A 23,713-nucleotide genomic window follows, 5' to 3' on the forward strand; every position below is an offset into this window, starting at 1 on the left:
TACTTGTGATTAGTACCCCAAATCAGTAAAACCTAACCTCCCAACCAAGGCACATATCTCCCTTTATTACCATGGATTGGGGAGAGTAATCTCAAACTTAATATAACTACTATAAACATTCCTTCACTAAGTTTGCTTTCAAGTATGCAATGGCTGATGGACAAACTGCTCCCTTATAAGGTAGGGAGGCCCCTTATCCATTAGAAGATCTATGGAAATCCTTGCAACAATGGCAACCACAGAAGAGAAAGATTGAATTATCAGTCAGTGCCTTTAGAATATACACTTAGTTCTGGTTGAGTAGTGAGGAAATTGAGAGGAATTAGTTCCCTTTCTCTTCATTTATGGGCTTTGTCTAAATTCTGTCTTGTGAGAAAACTTTAATCAATTGTGGGAATAGGGAGAAAATCTTATTGTATTGTTTGAAACTGGCAGCCAGGATATTGGATGACCTTCCTGTGCTGTTTCTTCACTAAGGACCAAGGTTATGCTGATCAAAAATAGTCAGATCTAAAGACTGATGAAAGTTCGTAATTGTGTAGTTCAAGCAACTTGCATGTATTACCTGAAAACTGGCCTCATACTGATCAATTGGTTATTGTTTCCATGTTTCTTATTTATAGATACACAGAGGGAAGTATATCGCTTCTAAGTTTTAATTCAATGTCCATTACTCCAAGTATTATATTTTATAAAGTTTATTAACAATCACTTTAAGTAAAGGAATAAAAAGGAAATTATCTAACACAATAAGATCACATAAGTTCTCTTGCCTTTCCCAAAGCCCGCTTCAGCCAGCTGTGATCATGAGAGCGAGAGGTGGGGTTACACAAAATTTATACCCTCCCTACAGTCAGCTGTTTACTCTCTCCTCTCAACTTGGAAAGTCTCTAATTTTTTCTCCAATTAGAAATCAGATCACCTGATGTCATGTTTCCTTTTAATTAATTGGTCTTATTTGTTTTTAATGTATAAAAGCATGTCTTCCCCTGTATTTGGAATCTAGCCCTAAGCTGAGGAAGGGGTTTAGTTCCATTTTGTTAGGCAATTGCCGTGCATTGCTTAGTATGCCTGTGCCCAGAAGAGCAAATCTTTGTTTCCTTAGTAATTTCATAAAACCTGTACCTGTCACAGAAGCCAATAAAAGTTTTTTGTCATGATACTGTAAGTAGACAGGAAAGTCACAGAATATTTGTATATGCTCTGAAAGTAGAGAATATGGCCTTTTTATTGTTATTCATAACTTCCAGAGGCAGACCCTCCAAGTATCCAAATAGGTTGGCAGCAGGCAGAGGCTGTTGTACACACTGCCAGGACTAGCTTCTCACTGGCTTGTCTCCTGTACTCCTCCTCCTGTCCCCCTCCCCCTTCTTTTATGCTGTGAGCCCTTGAGTAAATCACTTTGTCTCATTCCAGTATCCTCATCTGTAAAATGAAAGTGCTAGAATAGATGACTTCTAAGATCCTTTTCTAGCTCCAAATCTAGGAATTGATTACCCTATGACTTTCATGATCTCTGACTCTTACTCATTAGACCTATGAGCAGAGTGAATATAAAAAAGGGATGGAGGCTATGTATCATGGTATGCCATTCACCAAATTAACATTGTTACTGGGGCAGCCAACTGCATCAGTTGCCAGCACACATGATTTGGCTTAAACCCTAGGTCTGGGAAAAAAAAAAAAAAACCCTCCGAATGAACATGAACAAAGCATTTGTAGAAGCCTTTTACCCAAGGAATTAAAATGCAGCTGGGATAGATGCCTTCAGGATGGGACAGAAGTCTTCAGTGTATTTTGAATCAAGGGCTGGGGGCTCTTCCCAAAGGAAGGGGTGCATTAACAACTTGAAGGCGGCTGGGAGGAGGGGGAAGAAAATCAAAGAGGACTGATATCTGCAATTGCTGGTTGGTGCTCAGTGGTAGCACTGTTGCTATGGATGCCAGTGGGGAGAAGTGATGAGTGGTGGTGATGAGATGCTAGGAAAACATTGAAGGTAAATGTGGGAGGCCAACTGAAGCCAATGGAAGAATAGTGGTGACTTCACAACAAACCTGAAAAGCCTACCTCTCCCATTTTTGTTCCAAGAGCCTCTTTGCCTTGGAATAGCCTAATACACTGCAGCCTGTTTACCCTGAAATATTTCTCCTCAAGGCTTGCCATCCTTCTTCTGTTGGCAAGTTTCTCGGGGAGGCTCTATTTTGAGGTTACCAGACCACCCTGCCTTCATTCTCCTCCCTAACTCATTCTTGCCTTTTTGGATTTCAAAATCATGTCTTTGTGCCAGGTACCTCTTTTTCCCTTTCCCCATATTCCATTTTCAGGTCTTAGTGTGTGGCTTTCCCCCATTAGAATGCAAGCTCCTGGATGGTAGGGACTTTCTTTTAGCTTACATTTATGTCCCCAGCATTTAGTATAGTGGCTAGAACAAAGCAAATGCATCATAAATGCCTGTTTCCTTCCTTTCTTCCATCCTTTACCTTCCCCTTGACTCTTTTGCTGTCAGTATCTTCTTTCTCACTTTTTTAAGAGTTTGTTTTTTGTATTTATCCTCAAAAGATGTCATAAACATCATTTGTGCCATCAAAAGAAACTAGTTTCTTTGATTTTCAGTGTGTATGTCCTGAGTAACATACTATGGTTGCTCAATGAGGGGAAGAACAGGAAGACAGAGAAAAAGAGACAGTGATTCTTTTTCTAAAGGTTGAAATTTTACCCACCTTGGAGACTCAAATAGAACTAAATTTATTTTACTAATACATATCAGCAGATGTCCCTAAAGTAGAAAAAGGATAAAATGAATATGTACTCTTACATAGGCACAAAAATGAATCTGTAGCAGATAAGGCTTGGTAAGTTAAAGGGGAAGGAAGTCCCTCTGAGGCAATGGCCTTGGGCTATTGCTCTGCAGACAGTTTCCTTTAAACCACCTCCCTCCGAAAAAGGGATTAGAGACCTGAAGAGAGCCAAAGAGAGGAACTGGAATGAATGTTTCCATCCTCCTAAGGGTGCCTTCCCCCACCCTCACAAGCAGTTAATTATCCTTTTCAGCTAAAATATTTTCATTCTCTTCCTTCCCCTCCCCTTTTAATAGATCCAGCCCTTAGGGTATGCCAAGCATTGTACAAAGAAACTTCGAATCAAATAAAGGCCAGGCCTCTAAGTGATCATAATTCATAGGCTATCAAGGCTAGGAACGGATCAGAGTTCAAATTAGACCTTGGACACTAGCTGTGGTACTTAAGGCAATCTGCTTAACCACTGTATGCCTCCGTATCCTCACTTGTAAAATTGTGTAAAAAAAAAAATAGGCTTGTTGTGAAGGTCCAATAGGATATTTGTAAAGAGCGGGCACATAGGCACTATATATATATATATATATATATATATATATATATGCTATATTTGGCAAGTATGTTTTGGTTCCGAAGTAGTGGTAATAGTGAGTGGAATAATAAGGAAGTTAATGACACTAACTTTCCAGGGCAAGTTAAGTATGATTTGATTAACAGTTCTTAGAGCAAAGACCTGGGTGAAGATGGGCCCAAACAAGTTCAGAGCCCGGGAATACAAATATAAGCAAATAGAAAGTCAGTTCCTGTATTTAAGCAGCTTACATTGAAATGGGGGAAGACAAAACACAAAAAGTAGCTGACACCCTCTTTCCTCCCTCTATGGTGGAAAGAAGACCCCTTCCTGGCTGAGGGAAGTTCCAAGGTGCCGAAACACAGAGGTCAGTCTGCCAGCAAAAGCAGAACTCCCCAGGTTATCCAACTAGGGCCCTTGTGTAATAGAAGAGAAAAAGAGGGTTGTCTTCAAAATCCAAAGCTATATATCAGTTCCAAAATCAACCATCTTTCCCCCTCCCCCGTTTATTACGTATACTCTTTGAAAGAACAAATGCTCATTCTATGTTAAATTCAGAATAAAATTTAACATCCCTATCATTGTTCCTACTGTTGCATTTTCTGAGCTCCACCGGGATGTTTGTGGGAGGATCTTGTCTCCTTTAGATATTAACAGGCTGCCATCTTCCCACGTAGGGCGCTGCCACGAGCTAAAAATGGATTCAGTGAAGGGATTGACACATTTTACTGGCCGAGTGACCAGAAATGGTTATAAACAAAGCGTTACCTCAACTTCATTCCTTCCTTCATCTACCGGTCACAGTCACTTAAGCAAGCCCAATGGCAGAGGGTGCAAGACCTCCTTTTTTCTGCAGTTTCCTCACCCCGGCCAAGACACCCTTGGACCCTCGTTCAGCTCCAAAAAAGCCACAGAGTTAACTTTATCTGGGGGAGGGGGAGGGGGAGGAAAGGGAAAGCCGGGAGGTTCACAGATCCTACATCGTCCTACAGACCCTACGTGGGTGGCAAGGCGACTGAAGGGCTATTTTCGCGTGGTAAGAGGTAGACAGAGGACCCAGCAGAACGTTTCTCAAAGACCCAGTATGGTAGCACTGTTCGGGGCAGCGTGCTCTCCCGCGGGGCCCTTCGGCGGGTGGGGTGGAGAATTCTCCAGCCCCTCCCTCGTTAGTTCCCGCCCTTTGCGGTATTCCAGACCCCGCCCCTTTCCGAAGGCGCGCGCGGACTTCTCGACAACTGCCGCCTCGCTCCCAGCCAGCCTCTACCGGCCTCTGGGGGGCGGCGCGGGGCACTGCGGCAGCTGGGGCCGGTCTCGTGCTCTGCCGCGTCGCGCGGAGCACGTTTCTCCCCTTTCGCAGAAGCCGCCTACGCATGCGCGTTGCTCCCCTCCCGCTGCAGCCGCCACCACCCTAGCCACCAGCTGCCCTGGTTACCGTTGGTATCTCGGTACTCCCCTCTCCTAGCTCCGCGACACTCCTTAGCTGGTGTAGAGCCGTTCACCCCTATCACGTGAGGGGGGGGAAGCATAGGGGGTGGGGAGGGTCTCGCGCTGGGTTACTTGCCCTCTCGCCTCCGGGCTCGAGCTTGCCGGCTGGGCTGGGCAGGGCTGAGCCGGGCTCCGGGGCTGGCTGACTGGAGAAGGGAGGAGCGCCCGGGTGGAGCGCGCGCGGATAAAAATGGCGAAATGGGGTTAGGCAGCATGTAGGCGGGAGCTATGGGGCGCCGAGCTGGGACCGGGTACATCCGATCTCCGTGACTCCCACCCCGTACATCGTGTTGTACTCTCTGGCCTGCTGGACCTGGCGACCTGGTTCTGACACCTGGTGGGGGAGAACGACGGACTCCGCGGGGCACCGCGGGGCCTGGCGGGAGCTGGAGGCGATGGATGAGCAGAGTGTGGAGGTGAGATAAGAGGGGACGTCATTGCCACAGTGAGGCTGGGAGGAAAGCTTCTGAACTGCTGGTGGGCCCCTCACCTGAGCAGCTTCGACCCGTCCCCTCTCCCCTCTCCCCTCCCCCCTCCCCCCCCGGGCCTCTCCCGAGGGGGGCGGGTCCGGTTCTCGGTAGGAGCCTGGCTTACACGGCCATCTAGCGCCACGCCTCCCCCCCTCCTTCCCGCAACTGCCGCAGTCTGCAGGATGCGCATCTGGATACGCATCTGGTACTCCTTCCCCAGGGGTGTCTGCAGAATATTCCTTGGGCCTGAAATGGAAATCGATTGAATGGATGTCCCTGTTGCCCGATCCTTATGCATCCAATTCATACAGTAACAATTTACTTTTAGTTTTCAGGAAAGCATTTTTCTTTTTGCCTGGTAAAAATTTCAGAACCTACCCATCCTTAAATGGTGAGAAATTTGGACCTAAATAAAGGTGCCCAATTCACCAGAGGCAATAGAAAAAAAAAGTTTAACCTCTCTTTTGAGAAAGAAAATAACCATAAAATAACTTAATTTTATGGATGTTACGAAAGAGGGAGGAGTCTTGTTCTAGAAGATGTCCTAAGGTACCCTGAGCTACAAAATACTGTTGAGGAAAATGTATTGAGAGAACAATGATCCCTTGTAGTCTTGTTTCTTTTGACTCTTCTTCATGTAATTACTATTGAATTTAAACTGCCCAGTTAGTTGTTCCCCATGGGTAATCTTCCAATGTTATCTTTTCATATTCATTATATTCCCTTCCTCATCTCAGAAATTCCCAACCTTTTTGAATTGGATTCACATACTTCTTAACTAGTTCATTATGCATATGCATATAAGAAATGAAGTAGAAATTAATTTTTTGTAAAGAAAGATTTGGCACATGCCTTTTTAGTATCAAAAGTTTTTCATCATATTTTGTAAGACATAATAAGATGAATTAGTGAGACCTTTCATTCTGTTCCTTGTAAACTTTATTCTTTGTACAACTTTTGAAAGATATCTGAATGCCATATTCAGCTTCTACTTTTTTTTCTTGGTTTGGATTTAATTGAGAACAGGACTTAAAATCCTGATTTACAAGGATAAGTTGTTATAAATGAAATTAAAACTTTTTGAATACATTGAGATTGACTTAATGGTTCTCCAAAGGTGTACCTCAAATTTTGTGATTTTTATTGATTAGAAATTAATTTGGAATTTCTAGTTATTATGGAGATAAATTGGCTCATTTTTACTGGATTGTTGACAAAATTGTTTTTCAAGATTAATAAGAAAATATTCATATTCACACTTCATTTATTTAGTTTTGGTCCATAGAAATTATTTTTTTCACCTATCTCTCAAATTTTTCAGATGCATTAAAAATATTCTTGTCTTTTCCACCCTGCCTTACCTCCTTACCATTTACCTTCCTGAAATCCACTTATATTTTCACCAACACTATTACTTTTGAAACATTTCAATAGACTAATATACTTATTTGTGAAATATTTCCCCAACCTCTGGACAAGCTTCTACTTTCCAGGGGAATATGGGTACCAGTCTGGGAATCCCTGCCCTAAGAGCATATAAGCTTCTTGAGGTTAGGACTATTTTATGTTGTTGTTTTTCCTTGGACCTTGAATTTCCAATGTCTGGTGTGTCTTGCATGTAATAGATGCTTAATGTTTGTTGAATTTTTCAACTAAGATCTCTCACAAAATACATTTACAACTAATAAAATATTATGAGTAAGGCATTTATATTTGATTCAGTTGCCTAACTAGTGGAAACTCTGTATCGTTGTTGTAATTATTTTCATAGAGCATTGCTGAGGTTTTCCGATGTTTCATTTGTATGGAGAAGTTGCGTGATGCACGTCTGTGTCCACATTGCTCCAAGCTTTGTTGTTTCAGCTGCATTCGGGTAAGTTCTACTCTTCTTGCTTATTAATAAGTTTGTTGGATCATGAACTTAAGGAGACCTCCGCCAGACTGCTGAGGTCTTTGCATCTCTGTTGCTTTTTCATGTCTCTTGTAATTCTGATAGTTTTATGATTGTCAGACATTAATGGGAAAGGCCTGGATTGCACTTTTTCTTTTTTAATTAAAAGAAATTTATTTTTTAAAACACTTACCTTCTGTCTTAGAATCAATACTGTGTATTGGTTGTAAGGCAGAAAAGCAGTAAGGGCTAGGCAATGAGAGTTAAATGACTTGCCCAGGGTCGCACAGCTAGGAAGTATCTGAGGTCAGATTTGAACCTAGGACCTCCTGCCTCTAGACCTGGCTTTCAAGCTACAGAGTCATCTAGATGCCCCTGATTGCACTTTTTCCTTGCATGTATCATTGCCCTGATTGTCTTAACTAAATGCTTACCTCAGATGTGTGAAGGTGATGTAAAAGGTACTAACATAATGGTTATACTTTGGGGACTGTCCTAATGACATTTTTCTCATCATCCTTAAACTTCATATATCTTAGACCTTTATCTACTGACTCTTTTAGTGTGAGTATCTTGGGGAAAAAAATCTTATCTTTTGGCATCATCATCCTCCTCTTCCTCCAGTTTTTTCAATCTATAGTATGGTATGGAAAGAACACTCTCCTGGGAGTTGGGAGATGTGGGGTCCAAGTCTTGTCCCTACTGGTAAGTTACTAGAGCTTTTTTGATGTCCTCATCAGCTTCTTCATCTGTCAAATGAAGGGGTTAGATCAAATTATATCTAAGATCCTTTTTATCTTTGCGATTCAGTTCATCCCATTCTCCTTAATGCATGAACTCTGACATCCATTTATAGTTTTGAAACTAAATCTATAGTATCTTCAGTAACCACCTCACTGGGAGTTTCAGAGATGTGTTCTTAGCTCTTGTGCATTGCCTTTCCCCTAACTTTAAAGCCATACCATTTTCTTCTTTACTATTTCTGACTATCTTAATCCTTTTGGAAACTATACCTTTTTCTCTGTGAAAAATCTTTTTCAGAGTTCCATCCTAGGATTCTTCTCTTTCTTCTGTATAATTCATTCTCTTTTGATATTTTCATCTTTTAGGCCTTTCATTAGATCTTTCCTTATTTGTATTCACATCTCTTACTAACACTATGAAAAAATATCTATAATTAATAGAGCATATGTTTTTTGTTTTTGGATTTGTCATGAATGAAAGAAAAACCATTTTTTTTACTGTGCTAAACTTTGGTTCTAAAGTTGAAAATACAAAAGTGAGATACTTCCTGCACTTAAGGAGCTTATATTTTAATAGAGGGAGACCATACTTTTAGGATTATGGTGGTCAAGGAGAGGAGTTTTGGTTGGAGGAGATTACTTTGGATCATTTTATTGTCATATCCTTTCGAGGAAAAGTGACGGTAGTGATTTGATTATTCTTCCTAGAACAAGAGATGGAAAGTAGGTTAAGGTGGGAATGTCATACATGTAACATGGCTGATGGCCAGCTGATTAGTTGTAAAACACTAAGACCAGCTAGATTAGAAAAATTAATTTTTTATCATTATTTGTTTTTACTTCACCTAATATCCTTCCTATCTATCTTATCTTTTTCCTAGAGAGCTATCCTATGTAACAGAATATTTTTTTAAAGGAAAAAAAATCAACATAACCATTAAATACATCAGAAAAGTCTGAGAACATTTACATGTTCCACATTTGTGGACCTCCCTGTTCTCCCCTTACTCTTAATTCTTGTACCTCACTTCTGAGATTATTTCTATTTTATATATATTTTTTGTAGATAATAGTTTGTATGTTGTCTCCCCTGTTGGACAGTGAACTTCCTGAGAGTAAGGACTATTTTTGCTTTAGTGCAGTACTTGGTATGTATTTCATGCTTAATAAATACTTCTTGACTTTACTCCTATATCTGCAAAGGAGTGCGGTGGGGGAGGGGGAGTCGGTCTTCTCATCTCTTCTCTTGGGTCATGCTTATTCTTTTAAATTCTGCAGCATTCAGGTTTCATCCTTTTGTCCTTTCCATTTTCACTGTTGTACTCAAGTGTATCCTTTTGGTTCTGTTTTACTTAACACTGTATCAGTTCATCTTTTTTTCATGCTTTTCTGTATTCATCACATTCATCTTTTCTTACAGCATGGTATCTGTCATATTCATATATTACAATTCCCTAAAGAGTGGATATCAGCTTTGTTGCCATTTCTTTGCCATCACAAATAGTACTGCTATAAATATTTTGGTATGTGTGAAGGAATTTCTTCTAGTATATGGTTAGTACTGTAGTGGAATTTTGGGGTCAAAAGTTTAGACATTTTAGTAATTTTGCATAATTCCAAACTGCTTTCAACAATAGTTCTCTTACTTTCATAGCTCCACTAACAATGCACTAGTGTGCCTTTTTTCTCACAACCACTCCAATATTGACTATTCTTTTGCCATTTTTGCCAATTTCCTGATTATGAGGTAAAATCTCTTCATTGTTTTGATTTGTATTTATCTTGTTAGTGATTTGGATACTAGAGTTGTTCTCCATTTCTTTCTCCATCTCATTTTACAGATAAGGAAACTGAGGTAAACAGGCTTAAGTGATTTGCCCAGCATTATATATTATATTTATGAATCCAGATTTGAAGTGAGGAAGATGACTCTTTCTAGTGACTCCAAACCCAATACTCTATCCACTGTGCCACTAGAATATGGGGTCTTCAGGAAAAAGTAGTACCTCTGGTGTGAGGGCTTGCTGAATCCTTTTCAGAATTGCTTTCCTCCTTTGGTATCTACCACCCACTCTCACCTGTGACTCCAACAAGCTATAGCATCTGTAAGTGGCAGGTAGGCTAAACCAGATTAAGGGTAACTGACAGGCCTCAAACCCATTGGTGAGTTAGGGATAACTACCCCAGGTATGTGAAGATTAATTTGTTCCAGTAGCCATGAAGGCAGTTGAAGCAGGCTCTATGGAACTCTTAGAGTTTGATCAGACATCAAAGATGACAAAGTCATCCACCCCATCCCCTGCTTTCACCAGTTGTCCTGACTTTTGTCTTGGCACTGGACTTCAATGACTCTGGAAGAGAGTTGATTTTGTGCAACTCTGCCTTACATAAATCCAATTTGTTCCAGTTAAAAAATATACCAGTGATGTCATTTTGGTTCTTTTCAAGTACAAAGGTCAACAACCAAGTGATTTGGATCATTTTTTCATTCAGTTGTTAAGAGTTTTCAGTTTTTTTGAGAACTGTTTGTTCATATCCCTTGATCATTTTATATTCAAAATAATCCCTCTACCAACCTTTGGGGAGAAAATTTTAAGAAGAGATAAAAGGTAATTCAGTGGAACCAACCAATACATTTTTATGATAATGTGCAGTATTTCTTACTTATAGTCCTTTAACTTTTCCATTAAGGGGAAGGAGGTAAATTTTTTCAAGTGTTTTGAGGAGTTCAAACTTGATTATTATAGTTAGTGTCTATAAAATCTTCCTGGTGCTACTGAACCAAGGTGGAGAAAGCCCATGAAACTCATGTGACTGGGTTCATTACAAATTTGTGTTACATAACCTCAACTGGGCTCTTACTGCTGCTAGACAATCCTACTGTACCTTCCTAATTAACTCACTATCCTGAGCACCACAGTAGCTTTTTCAAACATTTTCATTCCTTCTCAATTATCTAATGACTCCCTCTCTTCGTACCTCATATTTAACTGAAGAAATTGAGGCTCATCTTACAAAATCCACATATATTTGTATCTCCTCCTTCATTTCTGTCTCATATGAAGTGGCACTTCTTGCCAAGGCAAGCCTTTCTATCTGCAAAAGTGATCCCATTCCATCTCATCTCCTCTAGCAGATTGTCCTACTATCATCTTCACTCTCATTTATCTTCAATCTCTCTGTATGCTTATTGCTTTTTCTACTGTTTACAAATTGCACCCTTCCTTAAAAAAAGAGCCCTTTATTTGATTCTTTCATTCCCAATGGCAGTTGTCCCATATGCCTTACTTTTGTAGCTAAACACCTTGAGAAGGCCTTCTAGGTGCCACCATTTCCTCATTCTCACTCTTTTGAACTCTTTACTCTCTGGCTTCTGATGTCATCATTCAACTGAAATTGCTCTCTGTAGTGTCACTAATGATCTCCTTTATTGCTAAATAAACTTTTTCTCTGTCTTCATCCTTATTGATTTCTCTATAGCTTTTGATGCTTTTGATCACCCTCCTCTTTGATAACTCTTCTCTAGAGTTTTTTTATTTTAAAACTCTTACCTTTCATCTTGAAGTCAATATTGTGTATTGGCTCCAAGGCAGAAGAGTGGTAAGGGCTAGGCAATGGGGGGTCAAGTGTCTTGCCCAGGGTCACACAGTTGGGAAGTGTCTCAGGCCAGATTTGAACCTAGGACCTCCCGTCTCTAGGTCTGACTCTCTGTAAAGGGTGAATATTATTGTTGAGACTGAAAAAAAATCTAAATTTTAATGGTTGCCAAGGGAAATCCCAAATAATAAAATACCCAAGTCAGCTGCCAAATTTTTATGGTGTTTTAATTACAACAGGAGGAAGAAAATTCCCATTAGAGGGACAGAGAAGGAAAAAGGGAGAGAAGGAAAGAAGTTTAACTCAGAACCACTCTGGCTCAGGCTGAGCCAAAGCGGGCCTTAAGGCCTTGGAAAGCCAAAGCAGAGAAAGGGGTCAGTCCTTATCACTCACGTGACTGGTCTGAAGGAAAGCTGTCTGCAGGGCTCCTCCACGCTCAAACTTCAGAATCAAATTGAACTCTAGTCCTCCTCACAGGAAGTCCCGAGAACTCCCGAGGCTGTTCTCTACCTCACTTCCTGTGTCTCACATGTGCCAATGGTGGCTCAAGCTTGACTTAGGACTGCCCAGAGGTTTGTCCTTTTTTTGCACATGTCTGTTGAAGGCCATTTTCTCAAATAATTAAATCTTGAGTTTGATGCAGCCCTTCCTAATCTTGTTACACTGAGTAGGGTGGAGAATGTGGGTTTCCAAGACCTGATTCTGTTATTCCAAGTATCTCTGTTGTTATTGATCAGGAAATAGCTAAATCAGATTTTCTAAAGAATGGTCTGATTAGGGTGGAATAGTTTTGAAATTCACAAACTCCCCCTGAGGCCCGAGGAAGACTAGTCTATCTGATGGGTCTTGTAAACATACCAGCTATGAAATTACAATAGTTAGAGATAAGGGAAAAATAGGAGAGGTAGAGGGAGACAACAAAACCAGTGTTTTGCTGGGTGCATTGACAAAAGCCATTTAGGGGACAGTTCCCTTTGGCAGAAGATTGTACATTCAAAATAAATTCAATCAACCACACCCCAAGGTTCATTCTTGATCTTGATGTAATGTAGGTTTTCTGGCTTCTTTCTGCAACAGTTCATTCTCTGGATTTAAGAGTTAGCAAGCTTCTTCCTTGAGGCTCTTTTTTGAACTAAAAAAATTTCAAAATCTTGCATTTTTATTAAAATTTAACACCCCCCCTCCCCGAAAGTGGGTGTTAAAAAAAACATCCAGTTCAACTCAGGATGCATTGTTGAGTTATGGAGGTGTATGAGTCAGTTATTAAAAGAATTCAAAAACAATAAAAACAAAACAAAAAATATATAAAGGGAAAAAATATGGAAGAAAGTTAAACTTTGGGGAGAAAGGGAAGGAAAAAAATTCAAAATCAGAATCAAAATACCAAATCTATGTATATAAAATGTTGAGTAAACAAGAATAAATTCATAATGAGCCCTTGTATAGGTCTAATTTAAAGTAATTTCTATCCCACAAGACTATAGGACAGAATGCAGTAATATTTCACTTACCCATTTGCAGCCAAGACTACAGGAAGTTACCATACTATAAGAAGGAAAGGAACTAGAATTCTATTTTGATAGGGAAGCATCATTCCCTGGTCTGCTTTTTAGTCATTCTCAGGGATATAGGGAGCCAGCATGATAGTCAAATTTTGGTACTTTTATGAGTACTTCATAAAGAGTGTAGATACAAGGAAGTCCTACGACTTAACGTATGTCAAGCATCGCAACCTTGAGTCCACATTAGTATTTCCCATGTGCTCTTTTGACACTATTCAGGTTAAGTCTGTATAGGCTTAGCCTATATAGGTGGATGTCCAAAAAACATCTCAAATGGTGAAATGTGTAGGTCTCCCCTAGGACTGCTTCTAAGATAAAATAGGGCTAGCGGGAGAATTTCAGGCCATTTTAAATGGGTCTCAGTGCATAATTTGGCAATCATAGTTTCAAGTTCTTTATTCATCCTTTCAACTTGGCCTGAGCTCTGGGGATGATATGGAATATGGAATTTGGGAATTATCCCCAAGCAAGAATATATTTGGTTTAAGACAGAATCAGTAAAATGACTTCCTCTATCTGAATCAATACGTGCTGGCAGACCAAAATGAGGAATAATTTCTTTTAAAAGCAACTTAGCAACAAAAGCTGCTGTGACTCGGGTCGCAGGAAATGCTTCCGGTCATCTGGTCAGTTGATCTACAATGACTAGACAAAATTTATAATGTCCGGCCTTTGGCATTGTTATGAAATCTAACTGTAGGTGCTCAAAAAGTGTGTAAGCCAGAGGACGCCCACGAAAAGCTTTGCCATGAAAGGCGTATTGGTTATATGCTGGGCAGGTAAAGCAGGCTGAACACACTTTAGACGCTATGGTAGTTATACCGGGGACTATCCATACACTCTTAACAGAGTCCATGATGCTCTGGGTACCAAAGTGACCATTTTTATGAACAGATTGGCAAATTTGGTGATAGAAACTTCTAGGGAGCTGGGGTTTCCCTTCAGATGACACCCATACTCTATTAATCTGTTTTGCTTTGAATTTTTGTTTTCATTTTCCCACTTCCTTTTCATTATAGGAAAGTGATAAACTTAAATCATCAGTGGTTGTTAATGTTAAAATTAATTCAGGCCCTTCCATGGCTTCTAGCTTTGCAGCAGTATCTGCTCGGTCATTCCCCCTAGAGACAGGGTCAGAGCCACCTGTATGGGCAGAGCAATGAACTACAGCTAGGGCTTCAGGCAGTTTGAGAACAGAAAAAACTTCATGAATAATTTCTGCATTAGCTATGGATTTTCCAGCTGAGGTTAAAAATCCTCTCTGGAGCCGTAGCATCCCGACTGAATGACAAATGCCAAAAGCATATCTAGAATCCATATAAATTGTTGCCTTTTTCCCTTGGCATACAGGCATGTTTCAGAGCTATGAGTTCTGCTCTTTGAGAGCTAATATTAGAGGGCAGCGAAGCTGACCACTCAGTGACAAATTCTGTGACTACAGCAGCTCCAGTGTAGCATATGCCATCTCTCATAAAAGAAGAACCATCAGTAAATAAGACCAGATCTGAGTTGTTTAAGGGAATGTCCAAGAGATCATCTCGAGGCTTTTCTGCCATGGACACTAGTGTTTCACAACTATGTAATGGTTCTCCTGAAGTTGGTAAATCTGGAAGCAAGGTGGCAGGGTTAAGAGTTGAACAGCACTTCAAGGTAATATTTTCATTGTTTAACAAGGTTATTTCATACCTTGTAATTCGCTGATCAGAAAATGCCTGTGTTCTATGTCTTAGCAACAATGCTTCTACCTCATGTGGGCACATAATTGTTAATGGGCATCCCAATACTAGATCAACAGTTTTTGTCACTAGTAAGGCTGTAGCAGCTACTCCTCTAAGACATGGTGGTGCTCCCGATGCTACTGGGTCCAGTTGGGCAGAATAATAGGCAAGTGGGCGCTGAGAAGGTCCCAAAGTCTGAGTTAAAACACCTGAAGATACCCCTCTTCGCTCATGTACATACAAAGTAAATGGCTTGTTGTAATCTGGGATGCCTAGAGAGGGGGCAGACAGGATAGCCTTTTTTAGATCTGATAGAGCTGATAGGTATTTTGGTTCTAATTTGAGGGGTTCAGGACTCTTGTTAGTGCTATAAGGGGTTTAGTAATTTCCCCATAGCAAGGAATCCAATGTCTACAAAACCCTCTTGCTCCCAAAATTGCTCTCAACTGTTTCTTAGTGGTGGGAGCGCTTAAATTTTGAATATTCTCAATTCGTTTGGGAGAAATAAAGCGGGCACCTGCAGTCAGAATGAACCCCCAAATATTCTACTTTAGGAAGGCACCACTGAACCTTATCCTTTGAGATCTTATGCTCTCTTTTGTGCAGTTCCAAAAGAAGGGGTTTGCTATCTTCCTGACATGCTTCCTCATTTGTTGAAGCCATGAGTAGATCATCTACGTATTTGATTAATTTGCTGTTTTTAAATTTTATATTATCTGTATCTTGGCTCCAAAATTTGCTAAAATAAGCTTGGGCTGTCTATGAAACCTTGTGGCAAACGACTCCAGGAGTATTTACGGCCCTGCCAGGTGAAAGCAAAGATATGCCTGGAGTTCTCATGTATGGGTATAGAAAAAAAAGGCCGAGCACAAGTCTACTACTGTAAATTATGTAGCTGTGCTAGGAATAGAAGAAATAATAGTATTGATGTCGGAAATTTGGATAGTTTGGATGTTGGAAAGTTGGAGTTTGCATAGAAGGTTCCTCCCCAGCAAATTTAAAGGGGAGTCAGGCATCAAAAGGAAGGAATGTTGTACCTCTAGGGGTCCTATAGACACCATTCTAGGGGGAAGTCTTTTAACTCTTTGGGGTATTCCTGATACTCCCATTACATTCTCTGAGCCAACAGAATAACAATGTAAATCAGGTGTTGTCTTTAATACAGACCAGGAAGCTCCAGTATCTAAAAGACAATCATAATAGGTGTTACCCACCTTTAAAGTAACATGGGGTGGGTAGTGGATAGGGTCAACAGGTAGTAGGACATCAGGGTCTGGAAAATCAAAGGTTGTATCTTCTGATTCCTGTGCCCCATTCCCTTCCCCCCCCAACCCCCCGGACATCTTCATTGTGTTTGGAAAGTTCCTTGGGCACCCCCCGAAGGGCACCCCCTGAGGGGCATTAGCATCGCGAGTATTTTTTGGATGAGCACCATTTTTATATATTATTGTGGAGTCATTTGATTTGAATTATCATTTTCCCAATATATATTCCTATAGTCATCATTCCTAAAGTTGTAGTTTGCATTGTCATAATTATAGTTATTTCTATAATTATTACTTCTGTAGTTGTTATTAAACTGTGTATTCCTTCCTATAATCTTGAGAAAAGCTCTATACTCTACCATATTGTGGCCCTTCTTCCCACAGAAGTGGCAGGTAATGGATTGATAATTAGATTTCTGGAGAGGGGCAAGTGTCATTGGTTCATTGTCATGCCCACTTTCTACTTTAGATATCTTTTAAACATCTCATTTCTTTCTTCATTTCCTCCATGGCATCATTATTTTCTTCCTCCTTTTCTTTGTTTCCTTTTTAAACATATATAGCTGTTTTTTGCAATTCTTCAAGGTCCATCTCTGACCATCTTGGACAATGTGTTCTAAAATAATCCTTAATTGCTTTGCAAGAGTTATTGACAAAGATCCTTCTAACTTGTCTTAAGCTATTCTCTTCAGAGAGGTCAAAATCCAGGTATCTGTCCCCAAATTCGATTATTCTATCCATGAATCTGGAGGGTGTTTCTTCCTTATTTTGCTTAATTTTTTCAAGTTCTATCCACTTATCTGTACTGTCTGCACATTCCCTCATTGCTGTAAGGATGGCCTCTCTATAATGGTATAGTTGTAGATAATCCTCAGGGTTGTTATAGTCCCATTTGGGATCCTGAGATGGCCAATGTGCTACATTATGTCCCCGGGTTTTGTTGACATGAGCAATTATTTTATTTTTTCTCACGTTCAGTTAAAAAAGCCTTTAGCAAGTTCTCAATGTCCTTGTAAGATGGATTATACTGAAAAAATATGTCTGCCATCTTTTTTGTTACTAGAAAGGGATCTTGTTCATATGTGTGGATATTTCGTGTAAATTCATTTATTTCTTGGGGAGTAAATAGTATCCTGTGTCTTAAAGTCACCACAACCCCATTCCATTCTATTTCAAGTACATCTCTTAGAGGAAACAGGCCTCTAGTTGAATTTTGTACCTTTGGGTCAGTTTGACTAAGATGAGTTTCTCTAGGAGGACAAGATCTCCTTTGGGCTGGAATTTGGTTTTGTATAGGAGAAGGAACAGGAGAAACTGGGAATGCAGGGGAAGGGTTTTGGGGATTAAATTCAGCCTAGAGTTGCTGACCATCAGGGAAGGAAATTTCCTCATTCAAAGGTTCTGAAACAGATCTGTTTCTGGTAGGGTGGATGTTTGCCAATTGATCCTGTAAGAAACACTTTAAGTTTTCAAATTGGTCTTGCATGTTCTCTTGCATCTTTTTTATGTCCTCAATTTTTGAGTGTTTTTCTGAATTTCAGCTTCAATCAATTTTTTTTTATGTTAGCATCTCTAAACACAGTACTGAGGAGTACAAAAATGACATTATCTATTAATATAAAAAATTGGAGGTATGCTGTATTCCTCGATATCCCTAATTCTTCAAATGCCATATAAATGTCAAGGAATGTAGTATTCATTTATATATGTATATATATTTTGTATTATTTTTCTAACAGTCTTCACAAAACATGTGGGGAGCAGAACAAAACCAAAACTTTCTACAGGTTTTTTCCACTCCTAATCTAGGCAGTTGTTCCCTAAGGGAAAGGAGATTTAGAAACAGCTCTTCCAGCCAGGATCTTAGGGCACTGTTGCTAAGATTTAAAACAGCTGTGTTCTATCTAATTTAAGGAGAGAGGGAGAAAAGAAAAAAAAATCCAAATTTATTTACCTGTTTATCTGATTAAAATAAGGTATTAAAAAAATAGTCACAGTAGAAAAAAGTAGGAAAGTTAAGAAGATTGAGGGTATTTCGTCACACCTATGTGGTCAGCCAAACTGTAAAGGAGGGTGAATATTATGGTTGAGACTGAAAAAAATATAAATTTTAATGGTTGCCAAGGGAAATTCCAAATAATAAAATACCCAAGTCAGCTGCCAAATTTTTATGGTGTTTTAATTACAACAGGAGGAAGAAAATATTAGAGGGAGAGAGAAGGAAAAAAGGGAGAGAAGGAAAGAAGTTTAACTCAGAACCACTCTGGCTCAGGTTGAGCCAAAGTGGGCCTTAAGGCCTTGGAAAGCCAAGGCAGAGAAAGAGGTCAGTCCTTATCACTCATGTGACTGGTCTGAAGGAAAGCTGTCTGCAGGGCTCCTCCACGCTCAAGCTTCACGATCAAACTGAACTCTAGCCCTCCTCACAGGAAGTCCCGAGAACTCCCAAGGCTGTTCTCTACCTCACTTCTTGTGTCTCACATGTGCCAATGGTGGCTCAAGCTTGACTTAGGACTGCCCAGAGGTCTATCCTTTTTTTGCACATGTCTCATGTGCAAATTGTGCACATTTTCTCAAATAATTAAATCTTGAGTTTGATGCAGCCCTTCCTAGTCTTGTTACACTTGGAGAATGTGGGTTTCCAAGACCTGATTCTGTTATTCCAAGTATCTCTATTGTTATTGAACAGGAAATAGCTAAATCAGATTTTCTAAAGAATGGTCTGATTAGGGTGGAATAGTTTTGAAATTCACATCTCAATCTACTGAGTCAGCTACCTGCCCTTTCTCTAGATATTTTCTCATTTCTCACATTTCTTCTCCTACTTATCAGCATATTTCTCATTCTCCTTTTGCTGGATCTTCATTTTTGTTAAGCCCATTAACTGTAGATGTTCTATAGGATTCTTTCCTGGGCCTCTTCTCACTCTAGACACCATATTAGTTGTTAATCATCATCAGCTACTATGGTTTCATTTGTCTCTTTGTTAATGATCCTCATATCTATTTATCCAGTCATAACCTTCCTATTGACTTGTAATTTTTTCTTTATGTTTTTTTTAATTCAATTACATGAAAAAACAATTATTTAACCTTTTAGAAAACATTTGAGCCAAATTCTCACCCTCCCTCCTTTGTAGCCCTCTCCCCACCGTGAGATATGGTTATCAATCTGAGAGAGATTTTATATGTATAAACTATTATACTATTAACATATTTCCACATCAGTCATTTCTTGAAAGAGAACTCAAAGAAATATCATGGTCAGACTGTTTTAAGAAAATCACAATGACAGCTGAATGGAAGAAGGCCTAGAGTGAGGCAGGTGGACCTGCCAAAAAGATCCTGAAAATGTCCCAGGAATTAGGAAATGAAGGCTTACACCATGGTGGTAAAGAAATGGGGGCATATTTGTGAAGTGAAGCAAATATGAAATAGATGGGCCTTGGCAACCGATTGGATATGGGGGTTTAGAAATAGTGAAGAGTTGATGATGACACTTAGACTGGAAGCCAGAGGAACTAAGAAGATGGTATTGCCCTCTACAGAAATTTGGAAGGAAAGAAGATTTGGGGGAAAATGATAATGTGTTCAGTTTTGGACAAGCTGAATTAAGTTTGAACATGAGTTTAACATGACTATAAGATATCCAGGTCAAGATGTCTAAAAGGCAGTCAGAGATATAAGATGGTACTGTCAATACAGTATCATACCAATTGAATTTCCCAAAAATTATTTTACAGGACTAGAAAAAATAACAGAATTCATTTGAAAAGAACAAAAGGTTAAGATTATTAAGAGAAATAATAAAAAAATGTAAAAGGTGGCCTGGGTGTACCTGATCTCAAATTGTTATTACAAGGTTGTAATCATTAAAACAATCTGGACCTGGTAGATCAGTGGAGTAGATTAGCTACATGCCACCTATGCGGGCTCATTTTAATGGTCATGAATCTCATTATATTTTTTAATATTCTGGAGCTCTGAAGTATTTTGGGATTTGATGCAGCCAACATAGTAAATGAGCACCTGTTGACTATGACTACCTACAGGGAGACTCTAAACTATTTGGAGTCTGCACAAGACATCTTCTATGATGGTGGTAAATAACTTTGGCAAGCATACGTCCCCTCTGTTGTATGCCTTGCTTCAAAGCAATAATCATAGGATTTTTGAACAAAAATATTTTAGTAGTTGCATATATCAGTAAATTGCATGAGGTTAAACACACATGGGATACATTGGTGCAATGAATATTGTCTGTCAATAAACATTTAATACGTGGCTACTTTGTGCAAGGCACTTTGCTAAGTACTGGGGATACAAGAACATAGAGGACAATCCCTGTTCTCAATGAGCACATTCTAATGGGAGAGGTCAGCATTCAAATTATAAGCTATGTGCAAGAAACAAATTGGGAATAAACAATAAGGAAAACATTAGAATAAGGGGGATTAGGAAAGATCTCTTGTAAAAGGGATTTTAGCTGAGACTTGAAGGAAGCCATGAGGCTGAGATGAGAAAGAAAATTACGGGCATGGAGGTTAGCCAGTGAACAGAGTTCTGGAGATGGAATATCTTGTTTGAGAAACAGCAAGGTGATCAGTATCCCTGAATTAATGAGTATAGGGATTGAGAGGAGAGAAGTATATAAGGTATAAGTATACTAGAAAAGTTGGGGAGTAATAAGATAAAGCATTAGACTTTGGGCGACTAGGTAGCACAGTGGATAGAGTGCCAGGCCTGGATTCAGAAAAAAACTGGCTTCAGATGGTGCCTTGGACACAACACTAGCTTTGTGACCTTGGATATGTCACTTAACTATTGTTTTTTAGCCCTTGCTGCTCTTCTGTCTTAGAATTAATGCTAAGACAAAAGGTAAGAGCTTAAAAAATTAAATAAAATAAAGCACTGGGAATCAAGAACTCAAATTCAAAGCAGTCTAGAGATACTTCTTAGCTGTTTGAACCTGGGACTTCCTCTCTCCAGGCCTGATTCTTTATCCACTAAACTACATTTTAATACTTTAAAAAATATTGTTGTTTTGGGAACTGAAAATCTTTTTTTCTCTCTTGCTTTCTAAGCGATGGCTGACAGAACAAAGAGCTCAATGTCCTCATTGTCGGTAAGTTTTTTAATATAATTTTTGGGTGATTATATTAGTATTAAGAAAGTGGAGTAAGAGCACATATTAAAAACTATGAAGGGAAAATTTTTTATTCATATCATCTGCCACTCATTTCTTCACAAGAATGGTTTTTCTACTCTAAGCTTGAGTCGTCCTACATTACCAGTTGACTGTTAAACATTTCAAACTGGTTGTCCTGGAGACATCTTAAATTTAGTGTCTAAAACTAATTTCATTATCTTTCCCTTCTGAACACTTTCCTCTTTTAGACCAATATTTCTGTTGAAGGCATCACTATCCTTTCAAATGTCTTAGGTACATGATATCAGCATTACTCTCTTACCACATACTTAATCAGTTGCCAAAGTTTATTATTTCTATCTTCATATGGTGTTTTTTATATCTGTCCTTTTCTCTACTCAACTATTACATTAGTGCAAGCCCACATTACATCTTGGCTAGATTATTACAGTAATTGGGGTCACTGTTTCAAGACTCTTCCTTTATTTTACACACTGTTGCCAAAGTCATTTTTCTTTATTTTTCTTTAGCTCAGATCTAATCATATGACTCATCTCCTCAACTGACTCCAGTGAGTTCTAATTGCCTCTAGGATCAAATATAAAAGCTTCTGTTGAATTTTTAAATAAAGTCTAGGCAGTTTGACCCTCAACTATCTTTCCTGCTTCACTGCTACACTGCTCTCCTTTTATACTCTGAAATCTAGCCAAATAGGCACTCTCTATATTCTTCACACATGATACTCCATCTCTGTGCCTTTGTAATAGCTATCCTACATTCCTGAAATGCATTTCCTCCTTACTTCCATCTTAGGGTCTTCTCTTCCTTTAAGACACAGCTCAAGGGGCTGTCTTATTCATGCAGCCTTTCTTGGTCCTTCTCACTGCTAAGGCTCACTCCCTCTCTACTTTGTATTGAACTGCTCTGTGCACGTGCACTTGTGTGTGTGTGAGTGCGTGCATGTGCTTGCGCAAATATTTAATTACTATATATGCATTTAATATTTCCTCATTAGGATTTAAGCTCCTTGTGAGTAGGGATTGCATTCCTAGTTCTTAGCATTCATTAAATACTTGATTGACTGACAGTGAAAGGGACAATCACTCTCTTCCCTCTGTCCCACAGGATAACTTAACTTATCTGCTTAAAAGGGCATGCACAAAATTCAAATGATGGATTTATCTTTTTGCCATTTTTTTATTTAAGAATTTTTTCATTTATGTTTTTAGGCTACCCTTTTAGCACTACATTCATTTAGTAAAAAGCCCAATTTACTATTTTCATGGTATAATTATTGCTGCAAGTGAATATGTAAGTGAATGCAAAAGAAATAACAAATACTTATATATACTGTTTTACATACTAAAATCCTAAGTTCTTGAAACAGACTCTAGATTCAACCTTTTTCAGTGCTCCTCTCCAGCTCCGTGAACTAGTAAATTGTCGTTGGGCAGAAGAGGTTACCCAACAGCTTGATACTCTTCAACTTTGCAGTCTCACCAAACATGAAGAAAATGAAAAGGACAAGTATGTAAAATCATTTAGGAGAATTTTTGCTTTTGCTTTGTTTTATCAACTTAATTATCATTAAACATTTCAGTATACAAAGAGCAAAAGAGGATCATATATGAATTCTTCTGTGGGTACAAGTTTTTAAATATATTAAATTTTATATTTTATTTACAAAATTGCCTAGTTTATATTCTCTTCTGAGGTTTTTTATGTTCATGTATATACTTTAAAATGTTTTATTGATATTTTAAAAATTTTAGGTTTTTAAAATCTCATTACACTTTTGTTACCTGCCTTTTTGCAGATAAATATCAAAATAGTTCACACTTTTAGTGTCTGAAAAGGTGTGTTTCATTCTGTACTTATAGTTTATTATTTCCTAAGAAGTTCAGTAGCATGTTGAATCATAAGCCTCCTGAAGTTGATTGTTTACTACACTGATCAGAAAATAAACCATTTTCAATTGCTATTTGTAATGAGAAGAAACTCCCCCAAATATACTTTTCATTCTATTGTGTTAAAATAATTCTTAGATTATGTTATTAAGTGTCTAATCTTTTTAAAAGACATTCTCTGGTTGTTAGTGCTATTTGTTGGATATTAACTTTGACCTAATTTCACTCTTAGTACAAATGTTGGTAATATCACAGCTATTTAACTTTGATGGGCTGTGTATTTGGGTAGAGAAGTAGCATGGCATAGTGGCTAGAGAACTGGTCTTTAGAATCAGATTGATATGGATTCAAGTCCCACTTCTGTCACATAATTGACTCAGTGTCCTAGGGTCAGATTTCCACTGATAAAGGGAGTTTTCAAATCAGCACTTTCCTAATGCTACTTTTGTACTTTTTTGTTTTTGGCCAGCAGAGTGGTTGTTTTTCATTTTGCAGATGGAGACCTTTTGTCATTAATGCATTATAGGAGGGTGTTTTTATTTTTGTTTTGTTTTGCTTGTAAGG

At 38.9% G+C, this 23,713-nt stretch overlaps 1 protein-coding gene across 22 annotated transcripts in view; it reads left to right on the top strand.

Moving 5' to 3' along the window:
* The first annotated feature begins 4,572 nt into the window (after positions 1 to 4,572).
* TRIM37 (tripartite motif containing 37) overlaps positions 4,573 to 23,713 on the top strand; it is a 213,840-nt gene continuing 194,699 nt past the window's right edge. For 20 of the 22 annotated variants that reach the window (XM_056814182.1, XM_056814183.1, XM_056814186.1 and 17 more), the window contains exons 1-4: positions 4,581 to 5,267; positions 7,093 to 7,194; positions 21,178 to 21,218; positions 22,653 to 22,769. In XM_056814182.1, the coding sequence (XP_056670160.1) occupies positions 5,247 to 5,267; positions 7,093 to 7,194; positions 21,178 to 21,218; positions 22,653 to 22,769 (281 nt within the window). In that variant the 5' untranslated portion in view covers positions 4,581 to 5,246. Of the gene's footprint in view, positions 5,268 to 7,092; positions 7,195 to 21,177; positions 21,219 to 22,652; positions 22,770 to 23,713 lie in introns of all 22 variants that reach the window. The other 2 variants (XM_056814193.1, XM_056814198.1) reach the window with 2 other exon arrangements.

The sequence above is a fragment of the Monodelphis domestica genome, chromosome 2, assembly GCF_027887165.1.
Source record: "Monodelphis domestica isolate mMonDom1 chromosome 2, mMonDom1.pri, whole genome shotgun sequence".
Classification (NCBI taxonomy): domain Eukaryota; kingdom Metazoa; phylum Chordata; class Mammalia; order Didelphimorphia; family Didelphidae; genus Monodelphis; species Monodelphis domestica.